This window comes from Aptenodytes forsteri, unplaced genomic scaffold (assembly GCF_000699145.1).
Source record: "Aptenodytes forsteri isolate BGI_AS27 unplaced genomic scaffold, ASM69914v1 Scaffold145, whole genome shotgun sequence".
In the NCBI taxonomy this organism is placed as follows: domain Eukaryota; kingdom Metazoa; phylum Chordata; class Aves; order Sphenisciformes; family Spheniscidae; genus Aptenodytes; species Aptenodytes forsteri.
The window spans coordinates 4,707,900-4,728,282 of NW_008795122.1; the positions used below are offsets into that span (position 1 = coordinate 4,707,900).

The window sequence follows — 20,383 nt, forward strand, 5'->3', positions numbered from 1 at the left end:
CTTATGTCCAATCTAAACCTACCCTCTTTCAGTTTAAACCATTGCCCCTTGTCCTATCGCAACAGGCCCTACTAAAAAGTCTGTCCCCATCTTTCTTATAAGCCCCCTTTAAGTATTGAAAGGCCACAATAAGGTCCCCCTGGAGCCTTCTCCAGGCTGAACAACCCCAACTCTCTCAGCCTTTCTTCACAGGAAAGGTGTTCCAGCCCTCTGACCATTTTTGTGTCCCTCCTCTGGACCTGCTCCAACAGGTCTGTGTCTGTCTTGTGCTGGGGACCCCAGAGCTGGACACAGTACTCCAGGTGGGGTATCAAATTTTCCCCTAGGATAAACATTGAATTAACGACAAAGTTGTCCCTCTGCCACCACTCCCAGCTCGGTCTGCATGCTCAGATCACACCCACCACCACTTTTAAAAAAGAAAAAAGCAGTAGAATGGATGTTTCTAACAGGAGTGACATTTTCAGCGACGTGGCAGTGCGGCAGGTTCAGACTAGCCTGTGCTCCACCGGACAGGCAATGGAAGGAGAGGAGCTCCACTTGCAAGCGGCCTAGCTGCAGGCAACAGCAGCATGGCTGACCACCTTGGGACTCCTTAAAGAAGGAACCCATGAGGAGCCATCGCTCCTATTCCAGGCATAAATGATGATAGCAAAAACCTCTGTAAATGCCTGGCAATTGGGGTGGCTCAGCTGGCAACCCGGAGGGGAAGGCGGCCAGGCAGAGATCTCTCCTGGCTCCCTCCAGGCAGCCTCTCCAGACCCGTTTCCATGGAAACTGAATTTAAAGGGACAACAAGCAGGAAAAGAGTGCATTTTCATTAATTCCTCATTTAAAATCTCAATCTTCTGTTTGCCAGGGACACATTTAGCGCCACGGAGGAGGATCCGGGGGCCAGCTGCCGAGCAGCAGAGCTGTGTGTTAGTCACCCATTTTCTTCTTGCTTGCATGGAAACACATGTTGTGTCTGAGGAGATAGGTGGCCAAATTCAGACTTGCACAACCTTTCTCTCTTTTTTTTTCCCCCCATCCAACTAGGTGAGATGAATGTCATCGGCAGCCACACATGGTTTCTCTTCATCAGTTTTAGGAACAGGCTAATTGCTGCAGCCTGATGGTCCTGATTGAAAACCAGCGCAGCAGAAGATGCAAAAGGCCTGACACTGTCCTCTTGAAGGTGACAGGAGTTTTGCCATCAGGAACTCACATGCTTCCCTCAAAGCCCGGCGAGGATGAGGAGAGATGTGCTCCTGGGAGCTGGTAGTGGTACCACCCAAGATGTCAGTGATGGACACCATCGGACAAGTTTCACTGGAAACACTTCTCAGGAATCAAATGGAATTTTTAGAGGGAAAAGACCTACTGGCAAAGTGAATTGTACATGAGAGTGCTCAAACCACTCAGCTGTATCCTCTGTGGGGAAAACCTGCTTTATTGTTGGGTAGCACTAAAGCATGACACCTGGGAAGGCTCTTCAGTGACACGGTGTGCACATCTCCCCAAGGGTGCCCCTGGGAACAGCACTCACACATGTGCTGGTCACTGCTTCGTGACTCACTGGAGTGAAGGAGACCTGGACACGCAGGCTGAGAGCAGGCCAGCAAGCCTGGAGGCCATGTGCTTTCTTTTCCTGAGCCCCCCTAATAGCACCAAATGGAGGAACCCCCACAAGACAGCTCTTGAAGATGTCAGGATTCCTTTGCCCCAGCCTCACCGGTTTTAGTTGCAAGATGATTCAATGTAGTTCTTATTCCCTGCCTGGCAGGAAGAAGTCATGGGATAACGTTGTTTTAGAAACATCAGAGGTCTTGATGAAAACTACATTTTTTCTGTATTTTTCCTGGTGCAGAGAAACCCCTGAGGAAGTGAAGCAGGCTGTGTAGAAAGGAAATAAAATAGAGCACATGATAATTAGTGTATTATGAGCTAATACAACACAGAGATCTATATTGCTGTCTGTGCAGATGTCCCCAAACCTTCCACATCGGGTAAAGTAGCAGATGACAAACAGTTTTCATACACTAGATCAAACAAATCAGCTATAATCACACTAAACTGCAAGCACTGAATTATACTAAGCAGGTGGATCCCAACTTGTGTTTCAGTTTATAAGCAAGGCAGACTGCGTGCATGGAATTTTAACAAGAGGAGCAAAATTTCCCTATTCCAGGTGCATGGCAGCAGAGATCATCGCTTTGAGTGACAGAAAAATGGAGTCACAGACGTCTCTCGCTCCTTTTCACTGCTCTGCCAGCAGTGAGTTTGCAGACCCCCTGTCTTTATTACTTACCACGTGGTGGATGAGGAGGAGAAGTGTGTATCTGGCACAAGGCGAGGTGGTGAGAGACTGCAGCTCCTGGCTATGGTCCTGTGAAATCACATTAAGCACATGAAAGCCCCTTCCTACCTGAACTGCTGCAGTTGTTCAGCTACCTGAACCCTCCAGATGTGCCGCAGGGGTCCAACTGTGGCCTCTCCCTGCAGGATAAACCATGCCACTGGGCCACAGGCTCCTCTTCCCATGAAACGCATTGGGGCATGGCCAGCAAGCCCCCATCCCATCACGATGCTGGTGTGGCTGGGGACACGTAGGGGTGGGAAGAGTTTGGGAGAGGCCACAAGGCTCCCCAGGTCGTGCTGGCCGCCTGGCTGGCCCGAGAGCTGGACTGTCCTAAAAGCCAGACCTCCTTTCTGTGGCCAGATGTGGCTTGGCCATCTCACAGCCCAGAGGCTTGGGTATCTAAGACCAAAGTGTTCACTTAGATTCATGCAGCTAGAAGACCTTGTTCTGGTGATTTCTCACTCCTCCTCACAGTGGGTCTCCTCGGAGATGGCTGGAGCACCCTTCTCCTTTTCTGGCTGCTGGTGCTGAGCATGTTGCAGGACTACCACCTCCTTGAGTCACACTTCACAGTTATTGGGAGCACTTGGCATCTGCAAGTGATTCCTGGTAGGTTTGGGATGTTTCCTCATCTCTTGGTTTCCAGGTTTCCAGAAGGCATTTCACCGGGAAGCGGTGATGCCCCAGAAACCTGGTTTCACCTCTCCTCTTCTCTGTGGATGGGGTGACGCCCACAGCCTGTTTTCTAGCATTTCCATGTGCTGGAGGAGCTGAGTGCTGCCCACATCTGGATGCTCTCCGAGTTCAGCTGTGTACACAGGAGCTGTGCTGGGCCTCCATAGGGTCAAAACATTTGGGTCTGGAACTAGAGCTGAGATCTGCTGCCGGGCACAAAGGGAAGCTCCTGCAAAGCTGACTTTCACTTGGGAGCATTGAGCCAGGAAGGAGACTATTCCCCCAACAGCTAATGCTCTGACTTCATTCATTCCTGTCAGCCAACCTCCTCATTAACAAATTGAGGTGAGCAGGGCACTCATTTTGGAAGAGGAAAACTAATGGAGTGAGATTGTTACAGAGCTGCTTGTCCTACTCCGTTACAAGTACCGCACAGCATCAGCAGAGTTCCGCTGGCCAGCGAGGGTCTCTCCTATAGCCTGAATATCTGATTTTTCAGCCAGCAAAGAACCCATGGCTTCACAAGTGTGCAATAATTAAATCTCAAAACTACCATTAATGCTTGAACTGCCAGGGCAAGCAGATGGCAAACCTTTGCTATCTTCAACTGTGATGCATCATTCTCTTGCCTGCACTGCAGATGGTCTATGTAACCTGGAAAAAAGAGAGGAAATAATCTGCAAAGAGGCAAAAAACATCTGGGCAGAGCATGATCATTTATTTTGGAATAAGAGAAAAGAAAGCCTGTGTAGCTTATTCCCGAAACAGAGCACGGGCCTTCAAGCTGCATATGTATTTATTTTCTTCAACAGCAAAGGATTCTCAGTGTACCTCTTTAAGGTGAAAATATATGTTGCAGCCATTGGGTTTTCAGACTGCCTTTGAGTAATACATTAGTAACAGACTTGTTCACCCCAAGCTGTTCTGTGTCAGAGTGCAAAAGCATCAAGCTCACGGCAGAGCTCCCATTTCAGTACAATGCTAGGCAGTATGAAAACTTAAAACATCACGCTTCTGCCTGAAAACACAACTCAAAAGCCCAGTTCTGATCAGAAGGCAATCTTCATTCATTAATTAATCCTTTTTAATTATTTCTATATGTTTACAGCCACACATTTTTATGTATGCTATGATTGGAGAACACCTAGTTTTCAGGTTAGTGGAATTGCAGCTGTGCTTACAGTTTCACCTATACCACGTCTTCCATCACATTAACAACATGTGGTGAATCTGACTGTAGGCAGCTTGGCCTCTTGTTTGTTTGGATTTTCACCATGTCAAGGAATGAAAAAAAAAAAAGAATTGAAAGATGCAGCTGCAAATTTTTTTTTTTAAAAAGGAAGATGACACTTGTCAGAGAATTTCAGAGATACTTGATCTGAGCCTAATTTAAAATCATTTCTTAAAAAGTGACCATAAAATGGACATTTTACTCTCTCTAACTCAAGGTCCCTTTTGCCTCTCTCTGGCGTAAAAAAGTATTAGCTAGCATTTTTCACCAGTGTCTCTCAAAAAGGGGTTTTAAGCATGCAACATTTTTAACCCAGTAATAGTACAAAGGTAATGTGAGCTCTGAACAGCTTGTTGCTTTCTAAAGTGCCTTTTCATTATAGGTGAGTAGAAGATGTTACATAGAACTGAGTGGTACCTGTTCTCCAGTCCTCCACTCCTTCACCTTTTTTCTGATCCTTGAATTTTCTCTGGTGATGTACTACCTCAGCACAAAAGGTCAGCGGTATCTACAGTCACTTATTTCCTGGCCTTTCCACTAATGACTTGGTGAAGAGCGAGGCATTTTCTGTTCAGCTACCAAAAAAATGTTTTCAATGGATTTATTTCCCTTGTGTTATAATTAAACAAATGTGATTATATGCCAGTAATATTGCCATAATTATGTATGTATAGACAACGCACAGTTGCCAAGGTATGTTATTGATATATAAATTATCTCCTAATGGACTATTGTTTTGCAGAGGGAGCTTTCCAATGACTCTAGGAGAAGACTACGTGACTAAGCTGAGCTAAAACAACATTAGTGACCAGAAGAACAAATCTAGAAGGCTACTAAAGAAAAATAGGACGCTCCTGTTGGGAAGCCAGCCAGCCTGTTTTGTAGGGGTCGCACCGTTTGAACACATATAGGACTGGCTGACAACCTCCTGCAGCTGCCCACAGTTGAAAGCATAGGCAGGTATATACAATTTTGAGATTGTGTGTATATATAAAAATGCGATAAAGGCATCTAGTTTGTGGGTGCCACTGCTTCAGAAGTGATCGCTCTGGTACCCTGCAATGCCACATATTTAAATGCTATCGTTAAAGGAAACGAACCACATGTATTTGCATCCAGCCTCGTATCCCACCCTTGCACCTGGTTGCAGCTCAGCCACAGCAGTGCCTCCCAACAAGCTCTCAGTGAGATAATTAACTGGAGACAATAGGCGCGTCTGCTTCATTACTGCTGCGAACTGCCTGCAGGTTCCCTCCAAAGCCTTTCTACCTAATGGCCTTTACTGCTAACTCTCTTTTTTCCCTAAGTGCCGATTGTTGGCACTTCTCTAAAACAGTGCTAATGATCTAATAAATATGATTATACGAAAGTGGTTTGTCTCCTCACTGCATAAGCTAACAATGCTACTATGGACCAGAGCAAAATACATTCTCTTTGCTACAAAGAAGGGTTTTCCCGCTAAATTGAAATGAATAAACTGGAATGAGTGTTACAGACCTACAACTGGATTGCATTTTACTGGATTTCTGTTGATGGATGAGGTTAAATAAGGTCTGAAATTTTGCCTTCTAGTTAATTATTATGAGCTAAACATGAAAGAACAGAGACAGCATTTCAGCCAGTGGGAGGAAAATAAGCAGAAGAGGAACAGAGGGAAACTGCAAATAAAACCAGTGGGGACAAGAAGATCTGATAACAACAGGGGTGCCAAAGGGTGGTGAGAGGGGCAGGGACCGCAGCTAACCCTGACGGCCTCATGTTATAGAATCATAGAATAGTTTGGGTTGGAAGGGACATTTAAAGGTCATCTAGTCCAACCCTCCTGCCGTGGGCAGGGACATCTTCAACTAGATCAGGTTGCTCAGAGCCTCGTCCAACCTGACCTTGAATGTTTTCAGGGATGTTTTTGCTTTGTTCTATCTTCTGGCAAATGGCACATGGGGTTGGGGGAAAGAAATACAATGATTCTGGGATTATTTATCATCAGAGGCTATTTCCTCATAGTCTGCTTCTTGCTGAAAACTGCAGGCTTATCACTGAGAACAATTTCTCCTGGAGACCGAGCATTTGGCAGCAGCAGCCCTCAAATCAGCACTTGCAGCTTGCAGGACATGTCCACCTCCCTCCAGAAGCTCACACCCTGTTTCACATACGCTTGTCATTTCTGAAGACCCAACGTGATCAGGAGTTCAACTCTTCACTTCATCTTAAGCATGAATCACTGAAGCTTTATCTAACAAAGCTGAATGTTAACGTGTTTCTTAAGGTTACCAGAAGAAAAAAACATAAATAACAAAAGGCCATTTCTGACTGCAATGAGATTTCCCTTCAGAGCCTGCAATATTTTCACTAGCTTTGCAGACCTCATCTCGTTACTTCTCCCTGCCCTAAGGCTTGCAGGATCTTTTCTCCTTTCACCCTCTGACTTACGGTGGCTTTCATTGCTGTTCTGTGAATTCGAGCTCTTGGCCCTCATTTTATCACGTTACTTAATTGCACTCCTTTTTAACATGCATAGTTGTCCTCACTTAAATAACCTTCCTTGTTACACCTTTTTCAAGGCTTTACCATTATATTCTTATTCTTATGCATGTACCTTCTTAAAAACCCTGTCTCTCGCGCAGCACCAGTGCTACATCAAGCACATACAACATTATCCTTTCAGTATTCTTACTAGCAGAGCATTTGCCTAATCTGTCCTTCCTCAGTCTGGGGCTAAGAGCCCCTCAGCAAATTAGCAGCATTTTGCTTTTCTACACTGTTCTTCGAGAAAGAGTATTCCCCCTCTGCCTGCCTTGCCTTGCCCAGCAGATCTGGTTCATGCCTGCAAGGCATGTTACCTGGTTATTTCTTAGAGAACAAATGGAACATAATCCTTTTATGAGCACCCCGATATGAGCCACAACGTGTCTCCTACCTTCAACATCTCTGCCTCTAATTTACTGATTTGCTGTTAAAGATTTGCTATCGTTGCTGACTCTGACTCGGATGTCTCGCAAATAAACACCAAAGAACAACGCTGGCCCCAGCTGAGCTTCTCGCTCATCTCACCATCCTTGCTGTGCATCACCAGCACCTGCGATGGCCCCTGGCTACCGCTGGAGATCCTAACACTTTTGATCAGGAGTTGAGACAACAACAACTTGAAGCCAGACGTAGACTTTATTCTCATTTGCTGGCACGTTACGCTAGGCAGAAACATCTCCCTAACAGCATGATGGTTAAATTACCTGAGCTTTCGTTGTTCGCGTGGACATCTTCTGGGGTGAGGGAGAAGGCATTGTTCGGGCAGTGCTAGGAATAATGAAGTCTGATTTCTCATCTGCTTGTGTCTCTTGCTTGACTGACTTTGAGTCCTTCCTTTGGCTCGGACAGGCTTTTCCCCCATCATTAAATCTTAATACTACATTAACACCTATACATTACTTTTCAACATGTAGAGGGTTAAAATTGAAAAAGGGAAAGATTTGAGGGTTTTCTCACCGTGTGGAGAGGTGAGTGGCAGAGCTGAGATTAAATTTCTGGGACTTGCCTTCCTTGCCCTTTTGTTCTGATCTCAGTGACATACAATTGTGCTTTTGCTTGAGAAAACGCAGACATAGGAAGTCCCTTGCACCTGCCAGCCCATTGTGGGTTTTCTAGGCATACGGTGTTCGTTACAGAGAGGAGCCCATTGCTATGTTAGAAATGTGAACAACACAAAATCATCGAGATGACTGCTCAGTAAAACTCAGCTTTTGAAAACCAAGGCAGGTCATGCTAAGTGTCCTCACATCTCAATGAGTTGTAGGTTTGGCATGACCTCCATTTTGAGCACTTGTGGGTCAAGGCATTTTCCCTCTTGTAAAATGTTATTGATTGAACCACAATTATGGTTTTGATGAGGGACTTTGAAGTGGCTGTTGGAGTAGCAGGCGAATTCACACAGAGAGAAGCAAATGTAAGAAGAATGGGTAGCAATTTCCTTTGGGCCAGATGTGTACTTATCTGACATGTCTGTGCATAACAAAAGGCCTGGATATTAAACTGTCTGTTGCCTCTGCTGAGCGACGGTGTGAATTATTTCTGACAGCCATTCAGAGGTGCTTCAGTTAAGCACCCAAAACTGTGCAGCTCTTCACTAGAAAATTTGCTGGTATTTTGAAAATATTGTGATACTTCCCTAGTCTCAGAAATCATTGACAACCTGTCAAAGATAAGAGTCAGCATCTAAGTCTCCGCACTAATAATAACTCTAACCTGCTAGAGAAAGTGCCAGATATTCACTTCCTCTTAGGAAACATGAAATCTCTGGCAGCTAATAACATCTTTTTAGTGTATTTACAGCAATTGTCCATTCTGGCCCTCTCCAGAAATTTAGCTTCTGCAAGCTGCTTTTGAGAGTGCCGGGAGAGCGCTGGCTGGTAGCAGATTCCCGTTCTTTCACTGTTGTTAGACTGTACTTATAAACAGTGACCCAAAATAGAAACATGAGTGTTGTTTGAACAGCTAATATTTGCTATGAAGAAAGCGGCTCCACAACTAGGGGCAGATCCCACAGCCTCTGCTCAAGTGAGTCATCTCTCTGCACACAAGTGGTGCTGTCAAGTTCAATAAGCCTGCCTGTGCAAGGCTTGAGGATCAGACTCATCGGCCTCCCATCATCTGTGGCATGGGGACAAAGATGTGGATGGCTTTTGCATTGCTGATCCTCTGCATATTTGTGCACGTGTTCGTGAATCTACTCTTAGTGGGGAGGAGTGTGTTTGTGGGAAGAATGTAAAAAAGGTGAAAATCAACACAAAATTAAAAGGCATCTTCCTCCACCTAAACACACTTCATCAAAGTTAACATGTCATCGCACGATGTACTGCATTGCATACAAAAATGCTTCCTTGAAAGAGTCATTAAAATTGCAAAGTCAAGTAGCCAAAGGTTAACAGAGGCCAACATTTAGGCTGCCCACACAGCATTATTTCTGTACAACTATGTTTCTGCATTATAATAGAGCCTTGAATGTCACTATTACATAGCATTTATCTTGTTTTCCTACAGGAAGGAGGCCCTTGTGGTCATGCTGTCTGCGTAGGTGTATATCTGCTTGACAGTTGTCCCCTCCCTAGCTTTTGAAACCATCCACCAGTTTCAACCAAATCTCAAAGATACTATACTGCCATAAATATATGGAAATTGGAGGTCCGACTGAGGAAAGAGATCCTGCTAGAGATCCAGTGAGAGAGAGAGAGAGCGAGCAGTGTAAATCCAGCCCTTACTAGGCACCTAGAGAAGCAACCTGAGGCAGGAGATGCTAAAAATACTCCAGGTATGAGAAAAGCCTCAGCTGGTCTCCATGCTTTATTAAACACTTGGGCACAGTCAAGGTTTACCTCCTCTGTTGGTTCTCCGAATGGGATAAATACATATTGCGGGATACTCTTTCAGTAGGTCACCCTGCAGGCTGGGTACCCGCGGGTCCCAGAGCTCCTCGCTCTTCTGCACAGCCCAGCCCCATGTGGTCAGCGCTTCCCATGGGGGCACTGCTACAGCGTTGGCTTAGCCCACACTGTGGGGAGTCCCGCATCCTCTGCCCTGCACGCTGCCTTCCACGAACAATGCTCCTTCTCCATGGGATCTTCTGCGGCAGCTGCTGCTGTAGTGTGTGAGGGCTTCACAAACATTGGGTAAGCCATCTTCAGAAGCTCCCAGTGAGGATACCTGACTTCAAGGAGAAGAGATTCAGGTCCTCTCCCATTGTGGAAATGCACAATATGGATATTATGCAGGTGCCCTGGGAGGTATTGGTAGGACACACTGTCCTACTCATGCAGTAAGTTGACAGTCAGATGCTGTACAAACCCCTGGAGGAGAGCAGTGCGGGTGGCTCCCTGCAGAGAGACTGACCACGGTCAGGAGCAAACACGAGCAGCGATGGATAAGCAGTGGGGGTGACAGCAGGCTGGAGTGGCTAAGCCTGAACCTGTCTTTCCAGGACAGAGGGAGACCATTACCTCCTTATTCTACAGATGGGAAACAGAGGCTCAGTGAAAGGGCAGCTCGGATGCTGCTTCCCTTCTGGAGAGGAGCATCCTGAAGAAAGAAGTGAAGAGGTGTTTCTTCCAGGCAGGGGCTGAAGGAGCAAAGGGGAGGCTGAGCTGCACCGGGGCTTGTAGCCATGGATCAACGTTGCTAGTCAAAGATGAACACTGATTTTAAACTAGTGCTCAAACCTCACTGTGTCCTGCGAAACAGAATTTGAGATCTTCTGTGAAGCACGTCATAGTGTTATACCTCTATTTTTTATAAACCAGACCCAGTTGCACACTGCCCCTCCTATTTCCAGTGTATGCAGCCTTTTGGCGTGGCAGTATTGTTAGAGCCAAAGATTTAAAGATAAAGATTTTTAGGTAGGTGTAACACCTTTTACGAAGCCAGCTAATATAGCTGGAGAAAGCAGATAAGGTTTGGGGCATGCATGGTCCTCAGGAAAGACGCAATGAATTTCAAACCTAACTGCACATGGGGAACAATTGTTCGGGGTTTAATTAGACCTGTGTCTGAGCTAGACGTCTGACAGCACCCATGGAATATAAAGAGGATATTGGTGGTTATCTCCTAAGGGGAAAAAAGAGGCAGGTGATTTGTAGAATAATAGTAGCACAATGTAGAGCACTGAGAGATTAGTAGGAATGGTGAAAAGAGGAGGATGGTAACATGCTCTAAAATGTTAGTATTCAGAAAGGTGATGAGATACAGTTCCCAGATTTACCTAGGGAAGGTTTTGTAGGTTTTCTTTAAGAATCAGGGCTGGGAGGTCAGAGGTGGAATGACTACACTGTAAGAAATGTTGCCTGTTGGAAGCGCTTCATCCCAGCTGACTTGTATGAAGAGTTGAAGATTGTATCTTTTGACAGGCTGAGAAAAAAGCTTTCTTTTGCCTTTGCAAAGTTGTGCCTATTGCATTTCAAACTCCCAAGCATTTGGCAGATCTTCACTGTCTCCGTTTAGCTGCTAAACCAAGAATTCCTCTCTGTGAAGAGTTTTTAATGTGACTTTACAACCAAAACTGCTCAGCTGCTAACTGAGGGGTGTGCAGCAGTCAAAATAGGATGATGCCTCAGCTGCCTGCATCGTGCCTCGTCTCACTCACTGTTGATATTCAGATACTGGTGGGGATCCTTGCCTTTTCTGTGTGCCTAAAGCCAGCCGAGAGGTTCCAAGTGCATTATTGGGCAATGTTTCCTCCTTAGGACAGCAGGGATACAGGAGGTGTCAAAGGAGGAAGGCTGAGGTCCATTTCCCAGGAGGTATCAGCCTGTTGGGCTGTGCCCATCTCCCAGTGCTAGTGAAGATCACCACCAGCTGGTGGCCAGGCAGCTCCTTCCACCCTCAATTTTCCAGGACCTTGATGAGCAGGATTTGACACATGGGGATGGGACAGAAATGTCACTAGTTGCCTCAGCTGATGGTGAGACATCATTTCATCCCAGGAATGGGCAAGGCGAAGCGCATCTCTCCACGTCCTTCAAGAGAGAGGGCCACGAGGTTCCTGCAGGCCAGCCCAGCCACATAGAGGGAGAAGACTGGTCCTGTGGGGTGGACAGGCTCCCTGCCCACAGATCTGCTCAGTCTGGCATTGCTGCAGCTCCTGCCTGCCTGGGGAAGGAGATCTCAGCCGGCCTTGCCTGGGGGTACAGCATTGCCAGAGCAGGTCTCAGGGAGCTGTTCCTCAAGCTCCAACCAGTCTCTTCTCAGCATTTGTGACCTGAGAGGGTCCAAAGCTTGTAGATGGGGGTAGATTTGGTAAAAAATAAAAAAATCTTCCTGATGCTAGTGAGTCTCCCAAATTTGTCTCTCCCAAATTTAAGTCCATATTCGAAACCAGAACTTCTCAGCAGCACAGAGCTAGGAACTCCTCAATATCAGCAATGCTACCAGAATTTGTGCTTTGAAATACTTGAAAAAGAAAAGTAACATGGAGTCTTGTGGGTGGATCAGAGCTGACATCTGCGGTAGGTAATGCCGGCTGACAGAATATTTCAGGAAAGCCACAAATACCTGGAAAGGAGGGCCTCTTGATGCCAAGTTTTTCAGACATTTGCAGCAGGTGCAACTTGCCAGGTCCCCTTCTGGTTCCTGGCCACACACTGGTTCCTGCCAGAGCATCAGTACTGTGCAGAAACCTCCTCAGGAGCATCACTCATAACTCTCAGCACTGTGGTGGTGGTCTTGTGCTAGCTTCTGCCCCAACAGGCTCAGCATGGCACCTGCATCGCTCTCCCAGCCGAGGCCTGGGTTGCGTGAAGGTGATGGAGAGAAGACGCTGGACCAGGGGCTGCAGCAGTGCCATGACCTGGGTGTGCATCTGTGAGCTCTGCGGGAAGCTGGCATTTTTGGGGTGGGCTCCCTGCCTGTGCACAGCACGATAGCGACAGAAAGAACTGTGTGAATCCTTTGGCGATGGCCTTGGTTTCTCTGCTCTTGGAAACTTTCTTTTTGTGGACAATAATGTGTACATCAAAGAATTGAAGTATTGCATTCAGTACATGACTGGGAGTGCATCCTCTCACTGCTCTTGTTTTCCTCTCTCATGCTGGTTTTGAAGAGGCAATTAAAACCCGGTGGCTTTTGTAGCAGGTGGTCCAGAGGTGAACAGCACCTGACCCGTGTGACCCCACACGTGAATAGCTACCTGGTTCTCCTGTGGCAGCAGCCCAGCTCTCCCGTGGTTGCCATGGAGATGAAGTTTGGGAAGCCTTGCCTCCTTTATTTCCCCAGAAGACCCCAGGACAGCCTTGGGGCAACAGCTGAGCCCAGCTGGTGCTGATGCTGTCCGGTGGACTCATGGACGCTCTCAGGTGAGCGCGCAGAGAAGGTCAGAGCTATGTGGTATGGGCACCGAGGAGCTGCGCATTAACGGGTCCCTGGGCTCTAGAGTCATGACTCCAGCTGGAAAGCCACCTATGGTAATTTTGAATTACCTGGCTTCCCTCCAGCAGCGAGTCATGGAGGTTCAGCCGCAGTGGCCGAATTCCTCGTTCCGGGCACTTTGCCTTGGTGGGCAGATGTGGAAGGGCGGAAGGCGAGCAGCCGCTAGCAGAGCAGCTGGGGTAACACATGGCATTTCGTGGGCATTTCGTTTTCCACCTCAGACCCACTATTTGTATTCTGCCTGCGTGCTCATAAAGGCTGAGCCTCACCTGGGTCACAGAAGATGGAAGTTACCTTGGAAACCACAGCAAGCCCTTGATGGTTTCTAGACAGCTTCCCCCAGGCTGCGGGCTTTGTGCACGCCAGCAGCCGGCCGGTCTCCTTTTCCTGAAGTTGCTGTTTTTCCATCGTGCCTTTTCTCCCCGGATGGGAACCGACTGCTTTGACTTACCATCTCCTGGTGCTCTGGGGGCATCAGATGCCGAGGGGCACCGCACCAGGAAGCTGCAGTGGGAGGTGGGCTTGCTTGCTTTCACACAGCACAGACATCCCTCTAGGTAAGGCCAAACCTTCATTACCCTGACAGGAGAGGTACAAAGCAGCTGAACAGAAAAAAGCAAACCCCAAGCAGTGGAAAGGATCTTTAGTCTTCCATGGCCTCCGTGTAAATGCTCGCCAGGCCTCCTGCATTTAACATGGTTGGATCAGCCTGTGCGAGGTGGGGTGGACCCAGTCCCCATCGCACTTGCCAGGTGCCATGCAGCAGCCGTCCCTGACTGCCGGTGAGATGGGGCCAGCCTGCCTGCTGCTGCAACAGGCAGCGGGAAGGGAGCGGCTCACGCTCCCGTGGCTTAGCATATGGCTGACTCATTTGACCCTGTTGTGTCCTTCTTGTCATGCTGTGACCCATCTGTGCCTGCCTGAAGGGCCCATGAGGCCAGAGTCTCATCCACAACTCCCTCATACACTGTGCAATGGGAGGAGGGGAAAGGCAGGCAGAAGAGGAAGATGCCAAGAAACACAACTCAAACCCACAGTAATGGCACACGTGGGGTATGGAAGAGCCAGGAGGGGAAACACCACCCTCTGTCCTCTCCTATGAAAACTTTCTTACGAGGAGTCTGGCTCCTTTTCCAACACCAGCCTCTATTGGGGTCCTGGAGACCCCACTCCCAAACTTATATTTAGCTCCTTAAAATTACACCGTAGCAGTCTCCTTCTGAATGATGAATGGTATTCAGGAGCTCCCATACTTAACATCTTTCTTGTGTCTGTGGGCAACCCTATCCCCAGAAAACCTCCTTTGTTGGAGGATTTTGTGTGGGAGAAGAGAGATCCAGCAGCAGTAGAGCTCTGATGAGAAGCACAACATGGTGTGTGAGCCCCTGCAGGGCATGCACATGACCTTCTTGTGGGTCATGGAGAAACACCTAAAGGTATTTAGGACAAGATGATGGGTGTAAGACTCATTATGGGATGCGGCAGGAAAAGCATTTTTGGGATTGTCTACAACTTATTTTGCGATGTTTTTAAGGGGCTTGTGGGAATGTGCAAGACTTGGTTCAGGATGTTGGGGGGTGGATTAAAAGTGGGGAAAGGAAGGGATCGAGGTGGATTGGGAAGGAGCAAATGGGGGAAAAAAGAGGATAAAAAGGGCAGGTCAGTATGCTTGCCTGAGCCCTGCCTGCACTTGATCACTGCAATCTGTTCTGTATTCTCATTCTGTATTCTCATTAAATGGATTGCACTTCTGGTTAAACCCAGAGTGTGCTCTCTGGTCTGAATGGGTATGTGTGGGCACAGCAAACGTGATGCTGGACTGGTTGGCGAGCAGGGGAAGAGGGCTGAGTACCGCAGCTGCAGCAGGGCTGCGAGCTGGGGGCTTGCATGTCCAGGTACCAGCAACGGGGAGAGCAGGGAATCAGGGACCAGCTACGGGATGGTGTGTCCAAGGACAGTGGCGTGTGTGTGTGTATGTACGTGTCCACATACCATCAGTGGTCTTCAACCCTGATCAGCCATCAGGGAGGAGGAGGAACCTGTCAGGCTCCTCTGGCAGGTGGGGAGACCAGCCTGCTCAGAAGAAAGCAATTGTCAGCACAGCAGGACAGATCTGAAGCTTTGCAGAAATCCCCAAAATCTTCAAATTTGTCACAGCTCTAAAGACAGGAATTTTTCCTTTCAAAGGTCTTACGCTTTTCTTGCTCTGGGCTCTTGAGTGCCCAGTGGGGACACAGGTTTGCCACAATGGATTGCACTAATATGAAAAAGTTAAAATCAGATCTACAGATTTTGAACAGAGACAGAAGGCGGACATGCTTTTTCCCTCATAAAGATCAGCCATCACTAGGAGGCACTACTAATCAAAAGAGTGAACCAGGAGGGGATGTTACCACATGGGACTTCCACAAGGCTCAGGAGCAAACAGTCCACTGGGCTGCCAATGGCTCTGCCACTAACTGTGGGACAGAGGGGCGGACACCCTTAATTCTCAAATTTCCTCTGCTGTATTTGTAATGAACAAATTCAAAGTAGTGCAGAACATCATAGGATATCCTTCATATACCATCCTCCTGTTTTAGAAACAATATGATAGTTTTAGTTGCTGAAAAATACCGCCCAAAGAAAGTCTATCTTCAATGCTCTACCACTGGAGATGAAGTTGAAAGCGCGTTGCAAAGCTCTACAAGACATTACACCAAAGACAGCTGTAAAAGACATTACAAGACAGTCTTAGAGACTCATGTATAGTAAGTTTTAGACTAAATTGCAGAGAAGAGAAAACAGGGAATTTTTTTACATATCTGGAGCAACCTTTTATGGAAGAGTTTTAAACTTTGTGGGGTATGAGAGCTGCATGTATTCCATGGAATATACCATATATGTTATATTCAAACAGAAAACGTTGAGTGTCACTATTTAGAATTGCAAATAGCTGCAGGTCTGGAGCAGCAGCAGCCCCAGTGTGGTCCCAAAGGCTGTAATTTAATTTAGAAGCTGGACTGGGGAGAATTACAATCACGATTTTTATGTTCTGCAACAGCCTTTTTAGCCTTAGCTAAGGCCTGGCACCGCAGCCTGCGCTGTCATACTGCGGCTCATGGGGAGACATGTTAAGCCCTCACAAACACTTTCTTGCCAAAAGGGAGCAAGTAGGTTACAGGAACTTTTTTAATATATATTTTTTTTCTTCTGTCAAGTGTGTAGAAAAAGGAAAACCTCTTCAGTTTCCAAGGGTATGCCTCTTAATAGCCAATAAATGCCTAGAAGAACACTGCTTCCAGGGCTGCAGCTCCGTGGCTGTTAGGCAGTGCTGAGCTCAGCCGTGCCCAACCACCCTGAGGACTATGAACATAGCGCTTTCTAAAAGGAAAACTGAGGTCCATATGTATAATCACAGGTCTCCAGGACCTGTGGCAAGTGGAAAGAAACTCGACCTCGGCAACAGCCACAATCTTGATTAACTCATGACTAAACGCAGTGATGGCGAAGGGCCGCAGGAACTGCAAACGTCGTCCAATAGCTGCATCTTGGTGTCTTTGCTCCTTTGTATGTGTGCCCCTCCACCCCTTTCACACTGTGATTCCTGGGGATGCTCTTCCCAGGACCTTGCTCCATGTTAGAGGAGAAAACTCAGGAGAGCGTTTGGTACCTGAGGGTTAAAGCGCGGCAGAGCACAAATTGCTGCATTAGTTAATCCTGGTTGCTCTCAGGCAACCTGGGAGTCTGTCTCCCTTTGCCTCTATTAGCAGATCATCTCGACGTCCCACGGGCAATGGCATCTTGGCCTGTTTGCTCCTTCAAGCTTGTGTCTCTCCAGCTCTTTTTGGCTATTTGCCTCTTCCAGGGGAGGTGACCTCTGGAAAACATTAATTGAAGTACGTTGCCAGTGATGGGAATGAAAGCCATGCAGAGATGCGTCTAATGGGATTGAAATCTGGTGTCCTCACCACATGCACAGCCATTGCGGTTTTAACAGTGCGATTTTCTGATTTATCTATAACCACCACGGATAAGAAAGAGGAGCCACACCAGAATTTCTTTCGAAGGCAGAGTTTATGGTACTACATGTTTGTGTCTTCAGCATCTCCTAATACTATTAGGAGGAGAAGGAGGTTGGCTCTTGTGGGGCAGCTCACGCTGTGGCAATTCAAGGGTGATAGATGGCAAGGCAGCAACATGGGACCTCCCTGGGACCAATGGGGGGGACACTGCTGGGGGTGATTTTGGTAGGGGGGTCTCCAGGTCCCCCCAGGGAAGTCCTCCCATCCCCAGTGCTGATGTGCTGCAGGGAGGGAGGGGACGGTTGGGTTTTAGCATCGGCTGGGTGGACACGTGAGCTCGGGTGGCCCCCTGCATCCTGACCAGGGAGACAACCCAGGTGTCTTCACAGGGCTTTTAATTCCCTCCTCAGCCCCAAACCCCAAGGCAAAGCAGCGTGGCTCTGTAACACACCCCAAGCCAGTTTCAGAGCACTCACTTTGGAGACTGCTTCTTCAGAGATGCCTAAAAAATTGATAATAAGAAGTCACGGCAGACTTAGGTCAACCTACATTGGGTAGACTGTCAGATGCTGGCGACGTGACTGCACCCCTTCTCTTCTCGAGGGGATGGCAGGTGTCAGGGGGTGTAAATGCCTACAGAGATCTGAGCCAAGCAGCCAGGCCGGATCCAGCCCAACAGTGCACGACTGCGGGAGCCCCCCTGGGCCGTCTGGCCAGACACCAAAAAGGAGAGGTATCTTCAAGAGGTTGACTGAGGGAGGGGCATAGCTAACACAGAGATGGCTCCTGCTGAGTGATGGGAGTGCTGCTTAGGCTAAGGAAGGCGGACATGTACCCGTGGGGCTCTCCTGCTCTGGGATTCCTTGTGTTTGAACCAAAGTCTGGCTTGAGGGACTTAACCAGGGCAGCTGCTGGGTTCAGGGTGGTGTCACAGCTCTGCTATCAAGCAGATACCGCTATCAAGCTCCAGCAGGCAAAGGGTCTTCTCTTCCATGAGCCGAGGCCGATGTAATAACTCAACACTTGTCCTCTCCCCCATCGTGGCTGGGCTCAGGCAAATTCCTTCCTGACCCTAAGCTGGTGATGGGTGGCAACCCCGCACAGGCCAGCAAGATCTAAGGACGGATCCTAGGAAACATAAAGGAGTAGCTGCAAAACTCTGCAGTTGGCTGGTTCTTAGAGCCAGGCCACCAGGAGGACCGATGGGGAGAGCTGCAGTGGCTGTTCCAGGGCTCACACAAGTTAAGACGTAGCAAAAAGTATTTGTTGATGTACATCACGTGTTTTGTAGCAGCTCAGGTATTGGCATACGTAGGGAGCAAGGCTCCTCGAGAGAGACAGTCAGGAAAGGACAGAGAGAATTTGCCCCGAGGCCGGGACGTTGTCAAACTCCTGATCAGGTGTACACCTGCAAGCACAAGCGGCTACAACCCTATGAAGCGAAGCAAGCGATGGCAACGTTAAGCAGCCGAGAGCCTGGGCCAGCCACTTCTTTTTTTCCCTCCCTCTAAAGTCTGCTTATGAGAATTGCTTTTGAATATTTATGTTTGGATTGCTTATTTGGAAGAAGTCACAGCTGCAGCTGCTCCTACTGAAGTGACAAACAGTCTGTGCTGCTGTCTCCTAGAGACCTTAAGTTCCCACTCTAAAAGAAAGACTTTTTTTTTTTTTTTTTTTAAATAAGGCTTGATTTGCCACGCTGATTCAAAATGGGTGTAATTTCAAAGAGCAATGGGATTTATTACTGGTGTAAAGACCAGTGTAAGAAAACAGATGATCGGAACCTCAAGGAACCAAGACGGGATGATGGAGAAAGGGCTTTTGCCTGTTGCAGTGACAGCCGCCGTGGGAGGACCCAGCAGTGGCTGCTGTGAAAAGATCAGCTCCGCACAGGTAATACCTCAGTCTTCACATCACGACTGAAAAGAACAGAAATGCCACATTGGGGTGAGTTATTGCTGAGGGTCACCACTTCCCATTCGGCTGCCAGAGCTGGAAGCATCAGGAAGATGCATTTCACAGGCGCGCAACAACTGAGGCCCGCACTGGCGTTCCTCACTGACTCCGGGTAACAAGACAACATCTTCGTTAGTGAGCACATGAGAAAAATCTAAAGCTGTTGGCTGAAAGACACCGCATAACTTTCTTTTTTTCCCCCCCAGCATATAAAACGCTGCACACAATTCATAAGGACAGAAAATCACATGCATGTATTTCATTTGTGAATCAGGTAATCACGCAATTAGAAACTATATGCACTGTATGCGGGAGGGGCGGCTGAAGTTAAGGATGCACGTACAGGAAGCTTTCACCGATTCTGATTTTTAATGCTATATTATTCTTAAATCAACATACAATTTATAATTGGCTGGACAGAAATAACAAAGTTTACATTTCAGAAACAAAACAAGTCCCCAGGCACGAGTAGCCCTGGACTCCTGGAGCCCTCTGGAGCATTTTGAAACTTCTTTTATGTGGAAAAAACCCTTTCCTACTGGACAGAAACATATCACTGTTTCATCTCAATGTTTCTTTCGAGAAGAAAGCTATTTCCACAATGCCACTTTTGTGCTATCAACATGACACCATCAAAGCCCTAAATGAAATGCATTTCTATTGCTGTTTACTATTTGGGAAATGCACTTCATCCAGAAAAGCCAGCATGCACAGTGCATCCACTGACTGCAACAGCAGAAGCAAAAAATAACTCTCCATAAATAGGTGGTTAAATCAGAAGAGCAGAGATTTTCCTCAGGTGACAGTATTGCTGTACCATATTCTAACAAAATTTTCCAGATCAAACATCATGGTAGCTCAATATTTTGTCCTGAAGACACATACAAAGAAATCATAAGTTTTCTTGAAATGTCTTTATTGCTTTTAATTGTTCCTTGGTAACAGCAGGCTCAACAGGCTTTTTTTTAATTACTTTTTTGTTATTAACATATAATATTCCTCAAAAATTCCTCTTAAACATCCAATTTATCATATGCCTACCACAAAAGCCTTCTTTTTATTGACTTCACTATGAATTCCACACCTATTTGACATTTCAGAAGGAGGGGACCCTACCCTTAAGCAGGAATTTTTAACATCAGTATTAATAAAGGATGTCTATGCCAGCACAAAACAAGGGCAAGTGCTGTAAAACCTGGGCTGATAGGCTTTTCACATCCAGGAAAACCTCCCTGACTGTTTTTTTTTTTTTTTTTTTTTTTTAATTTT

The 20,383-nt window shown here is 47.1% G+C and overlaps 1 protein-coding gene across 1 annotated transcript in view; it reads right to left on the minus strand.

The window, feature by feature from the left end:
• The window catches only part of GTF2F2 (general transcription factor IIF subunit 2), a 125,172-nt gene extending 111,610 nt beyond the window's left edge, over positions 1-13,562 (minus strand). The window contains exon 1 of the mRNA XM_009277155.2: positions 13,449-13,562. Within this exon, the coding sequence (XP_009275430.2) occupies positions 13,449-13,562 (114 nt within the window). The remainder of the gene's footprint in view (positions 1-13,448) is intronic.
• Positions 13,563-20,383: the final 6,821 nt, after the last annotated feature.